This window comes from Ochotona princeps, chromosome 13, assembly GCF_030435755.1.
Source record: "Ochotona princeps isolate mOchPri1 chromosome 13, mOchPri1.hap1, whole genome shotgun sequence".
Lineage (NCBI taxonomy): Eukaryota > Metazoa > Chordata > Mammalia > Lagomorpha > Ochotonidae > Ochotona > Ochotona princeps.
The window spans coordinates 49,171,304-49,177,303 of NC_080844.1; the positions used below are offsets into that span (position 1 = coordinate 49,171,304).

General features: G+C 40.4%; 1 protein-coding gene across 1 annotated transcript in view; it reads left to right on the forward strand.

Moving 5' to 3' along the window:
• CFAP58 (cilia and flagella associated protein 58) overlaps positions 1-5,793 on the forward strand; it is a 100,478-nt gene extending 94,685 nt beyond the window's left edge. Inside the window, exons 17-18 of the mRNA XM_004580225.4 lie at positions 748-881; positions 5,295-5,793. Of these exons, the coding sequence (XP_004580282.2) occupies positions 748-881; positions 5,295-5,406 (246 nt within the window). The 3' untranslated portion in view covers positions 5,407-5,793. The remainder of the gene's footprint in view (positions 1-747; positions 882-5,294) is intronic.
• Positions 5,794-6,000: the final 207 nt, after the last annotated feature.

Sequence of the window (6,000 nt, forward strand, 5' to 3'; positions counted from 1 at the left end):
CTATTGCAAGCCCCTTAGAACCAAAGGCTTCGTTGGCTCCTGTCCTTGGGTTGGATGGGGAGCATTCCCTGATATTGGCAAGCTTTATGTCTGGTTTGCATAAGAAAATTCCCACTCTTATCCAGCCTGAGACCAAGAGCCTGGGAGAGTGGGAGCCTCGGCTCTCCTGTGCGTATGTTACAGCTGCCTGCTTCTTCCCTGGAAGTTGCCCAGGGCTGGGATGAAGAGTGAATCCGTGAATAGTCTCAAAGAACATAACAAGGAAGCGATAGACGTTTAGCAGAACAACAACCTTGGCAAACGCATCAATTGGAATGTCTGGTTAGTGGTGGCAGCAGGCTGTTTTCAGAATCATTTTTACCAAAATCCTTAGATGAATTCCACCTCTTGCGATGTTTTTCTTGAATGCTCTTTTTTTTTTTTAAAGAACAAAAGGGGGTTGTTAAAAACAATTTTAGATGTGTGTCTGGGAGTTTTCTTGGCTTTACTCAAAATATCCCTGGAAACACTTGACCATGTTCCTCTGTTTGAGTGTTTCCTGAGAGAGTTTTTCTTTAGGTCATACTTGGTTTTGAGTCCACATCCCTTCTTTAGCCAGGAAGCATGCAATGTATTGCCTAAGCTGGGCATAGTTTTGCACTCTAAGCCCCACGAACGTAAATAACAGCAGACTGAAAAAGATCTTTTGGGAAAGTGTATTGTCTCGCTGCACATCTTTTGTTAGCACTGCCTTATTTTCCTCGCTAGGTTTTGTCTTCAGAATTGAATATGTATGAATCACAGAGCCAAGAATATAAGTACGAGATTGAGAAACTTACCAATGAACTGATGAATTTAAAGAAGAAGTATCTCGCTCAGAAACGGAAAGAGCTCATTCAGAAGTAAGACTTGGTCACATATTCTAACTTGCATATGCCTCTTACTTGCTCATGAGAAAATTGGATGAGCAGTTGGAGCATGGCAGTTTTCACAATGGTAAACTGAGTTACTAAGTGAGCAACAGATAGCCTGCCAGGTCACTAAGTGGGTTTGAATCAGAGTGGGATCCCATGTCTCATCTGACATTGAGGTCTTCTTGAGAATACTAACAGGATCTCAGTGCTTATCTGAGGAAACTCCGTGGGATTGCCCCCAAAAACTGTTCTCATGGGTTGAAAATAACCATGCTGTAACTATGTTTGCAAGTTTGGATCAGGATTCGCTTTTCCAGGCTGAAGCATGTTCACATGAGAACTCTGCTAGGGAGCCAGGGCTCAGTATGATTGTGCCCTATCAAAGTAGCCATGCCCCAGGAATTATGCACAGACACCCGTGTTTTAGATACATTATCCCAGAACCATCTTCATGGCTTCTCTGTGAAGTGTTGACAGGAGCTATCAGTATCCTGCCAGACGGTGATGTACACAGCAGGTTAGCATCTGCAGCCTCAGAGTGTTGGCATATTGAAAAGCAAAGAGTGCCTTCACTTGGTTGGGGGTAAGGAGGCTGGAATGAGTTGGCAGTTTTAAAACTTGGCTTGGTTGTGTGGTGGTGCCAAAACCATCTAGTTCTTTGTACAGTGACTCACATCATAGATTGAAAGTCATTTCTGATATTTCATCCACTCGGCCATCTGAGGGTTGGTAAAATATGACTTGAGTGTATCTGTTCATGATTCCTTGTGGCAAACAACAGCATAAAGTAACTGGATGCAAATCCACTTGCCAGGAAAAATTTGCTCTTCTTATAAATCAGAATATCCCCCTGCTCCACACTTAGAGAGGTTCACTTCTTAGTAGAGTAAAATATCACTCTAATTTAGGTAAGTCTATGTTAATGTGAGCATCTAGCAACTATCTGATTCAAAGTCATCAGTGAGATTTACCAAACATGCAGGTTTCCAGATGTCTGAAATCCAGGTGGCTCTGGATGGACCTTATAACTCTTTAATTTTTGTTAAATTTCTTTTTAATTGTTTGAGAGGCAAGGGAGAGACAGACAGAGCAAGAGAGCATGCACTCCCATTTGCTGTTTCATGCCCCCAAAGAGGCCAAAGCTCTAAGTAGGATGCTGCAGTCAGGCTCTAGGCCTTGAGCTCTACGATTTCTTTTAAAATTTCTTTATTTTTATGGGAAAGTTAGATATACAGAGAGGAGGAGAGACAGAGAGGAAGATCTCCCATCTGTTGATTCACTCCCCAAACAGCTGCAGTGGCCGGAGCTCAACTGATCCAAAGCCAGGGTCCCAAGGCTTTGGGATGTACTCCTCTGCTTTCCTAGGCCGCAAACAGGGAGCTGGATGGGAAGTGGAGCTGCTGGGATTAGAACTGGTGCCCCTGTGGGATCTTTGCGCATTCAAGGTGAGGGTTTAAGCCACTAGGCTATGGCACTGGGCCCAGCCCTAGTATTCTGATGTGGGATGCAGGCATCTTACCTGCTAGACCAAGTACCTACCTTAGAAATCTATGCTTTAACAATTCTCTTGGCTGATTTTCATGTACATTAAAATTTGAGGAAAAGTATTGTTAGTGGTGTGAATTGAATGACTATTGGAGTAAAAGCACTGTATGTGAGGAGTAGGCGTATGGCTCAGAGGTCCTCAAGCTGTTGATCGTACTTGTTTACCAGTTAGTGTGTAGTTGAGCTCGCCACCTCCCCTTCCAGAGATACACATTTAGTTTTAAAGTAAAAAATTTTGTTTTAGAATGGTTTAAATTTTTTTTTTACCAATATAGCTTAACTTACAAGATTATTTGCACCTACTACTGTCAGTTTATAATTATTAGCAAAGCATAATTTTTGCTTTTTAAAAAAGATTTGCTTTATTTTTTTTGAAAAGTATATTTACAGAAAGGAAGACAGAGAAGGAAAGATCTTCTACTCACTGGTTCTTTTCCCAAATGGTACAACAGTGGGAGATGAACTGAACTGAAGCTGGGAGCCAGGAGCTTCTGATGGGCCATCCTCTGCTGCTTTCTCAGGCCATAGGCAGGGAGGTGGATGGAAAGTGCAACTGCCAGGATACAAATCTGATGCCCATATGGGATGCTGGTGCCAAGGCAGAGCCTTAGTGCAATATGACGTGGTGCCAGCCACAATAATTTACATTTTTAAAAGATAAAAGTATAAGTAGAATTTCGAATGTCTTCTTTGCCCTCAGCAGATCCGTTTATACATCCAGAGTTTGTTTGTTTGTTTGTTTGTTTTTTCATTTTGAGACCAGTGGTGTAATTTTCACAGCTCTAAACAGCTAGCTTGGCTAAATAGTTAATCATTTTTCTGGAGCTGGTTCACTTTCTTGATTTGGCTATGACTTTGGCTCAGTCTTCTTGTAACTCCTGGACAAACACCATAGCTTTGTGAACACAGAGAGTGTGAGGAGCTGCTGTTCTGTTGGTTAAACCCTTCTCTGTGGCCTCCACTAGCACCGTGCTACCCTGGCCATATGCCTCTTGTGACTGTTCAAATTTAAATGAATTTCAATTAAATTCTACTTAGAAATTCAGCTCCCCAGTTGTGATAGGACATTTTAGTTGTGTATTGGTCACACATAGAGAACTTTTTCAGTATCAGAGCATTGAGTCCTCTTGGGTTGCACTGCAATACAGCCATTTTGGGGGGGTGAACCAGCAGACGGAAGACCTCTCCATCTCTTCCTTTCCCTGTGTTGTTCTGTCTTTCAAATAAATAAGTAATCCAAACATAGATTACCAGCTTCAGTTTTATCCAGCCTCCTTTGGTTCTTAAATGCTCCTTACTTGCAGCCATTTTGACCTGGTAAGGCTTTTGTTGGTTCCATTTAGTTAAGGATCTGTAAACTGGTAGAGAGATGAGTTCACAGGAGAACTGCAAAAAAAGATTCAGAGGCTCAAGGAAAATAAGCAGAGGCAGGAGCAAAAATGCTGAGGTATTTAGGGATGGAAGGAAGAAGGCTGTGGGGTCACTATAATGGTCTATAAATATATTAGGAAGATAATGTAAAGGATACAGTATTCCCATTAGTCAGCTTAGCCCAAGCCAGAAGCATTAAGCCTAAGTTCCTTTAGAGGGGAATTTTGGGTTATTTAAGGTGAGAGGGCTGAGGAAGGGAGAGCTCTGCCTGCCTTCTAGCAGTCCAGAGCCGGAGGAGTTGCCAAAGTGTGGGAGCAGCCCTATTTGCTGATTCACTCAGGGCTGAAGCTTCTGTCTTATTTATGGGGACGGTTTTTCACATAATGAAATCAATTCTGCTAAGAGACAGCTGAGTTGGTTAACCAGTTCTCTACAGATTCTTTGCAAGTAGAATAATTTGGAATGTTTTCTGTGGATGTTCTCTCTACCCTGTCCCTTGTGAAACAGCCACTCCTATTGTTTGGAACATTTTAGCCTCCTTTGTCTTCCTAAAACACTCTTTTCTCATGTTTTAGTCCACACAAGCACTCTGCCTACCCCTGTCTCCCCCTTCTCTGACAGACTTGGTTGGTCTAGTTTGCAGCACCTGTCAGCTTCTTTTCCAAAGGGCAAAATTCATTCCCTAGGGTAAATAATTTAATGTAGTCTAATCTGATTGGTTTTGGCCTCAGTAGTTTGCTTAGTTTTTAATCATGTAAAAGGAATTCTTCAGGTGTTTTCTATAGAATCCCTAATTATGCTATAGTACCCTATGTAAATCTAAGTTCTGTTGGAAACCTAAATGTTCTCATGCGTGTTCGTTTAAAAGGGACTCTATATAGAAAATATGTTATAGATTTTAGGGTAGAATTCTCTATTTGTTGCCATAAATGCTATCTCATTTACTTTTACTAGTTTTTCTTGTATCTTAAGCAATTTATAGTAATGACTACAACTTACTAAGAGTCACAAGATTTGCCTATTACCAGCGTTTAAATGTGATGAAGATACCTCATTTGTAATAAATGTTTATAAGTTTCCACCCAAAGTTGGAAATGTGAAATTGATAAATGATAAAATGAGTCACTGTAATTGAGCTAAGAGAAAGATTCTTTTGACTGACCTTGGGAATTAAGCAAATGTTTTTGAAAACAGAAAGATGATTACAGGTTGGAAGCCACAAAATCCAGTGTCTGAGCTATAATGAGGTCTTCTGACCACGTTTTGATCAGCATCAGGAGAACACATCTTATATTTAATTGTTCCCCTGGTCCTATTTATTATTAATGGACACCTAGTTAGATTTAAACAATCAGCTTGTTAAAGACTAGATGCTACAGTCAAAGTAGTTTGCAGTAACTAACTCACCCTAGCGACTTAGTGAACATCAGACTTAGAAGAGGCAAAGGATGCTAAGTATGCTAACTGTCACCTCCTTTCTTACAGAAACAGAGACAGGATACATGCGGACAGCACCTTCTCGATGGCCAAGGCACCTGGCCCTCGCTTTACTGGGGGTGGATTTCCCCTTGACAAGTTTTCCAAGGTGAAGTCTTAACTTGCAGCTGCTGGCTGGGTTTGGTTCAGCCATTCATGAACTTGCTTTGAACATTTTGGAGGAATCTCATAATTCTTTGGATCACAAATATCTAGGAAAATCAGGTGTTCAGATTCCAGGATGGGAAGAAATGCCGAACTACCATAGATGTGAACCTGGAAGAGAGATGATGTTTTACCCTGTCCACATGGATATCAATGGAGTGTAATTCTATCTATTCATTTAGGCTGACCCATTGCATGAAGAAAATCTTTTATTTCCACTAAGTTGATTGATTTGAAATGTGCCAGTTCCAGACACTCCTTATGCATTTTAATTTGTCTGTTATAGACATTGGTGAACTTGAAGATATCATCTTTAAATAATATTTTTTGAAATGCAATTTATTCCCTCACACTTTATTAATAATAATCTGTTTTAATTATTCTTCATTAACAAGTCATTGCATATGATGAGAAAGACGGATGAACTCTCAAGTATTTTTAACAAAATGTTATGAGAATGATTTCTATGTGGAATTTATCTTTTAGGCCACAGGTAGGAAAATCCATCCCAAAGAAACATATGAATAAATGCTTTATCATTAAAAAATAA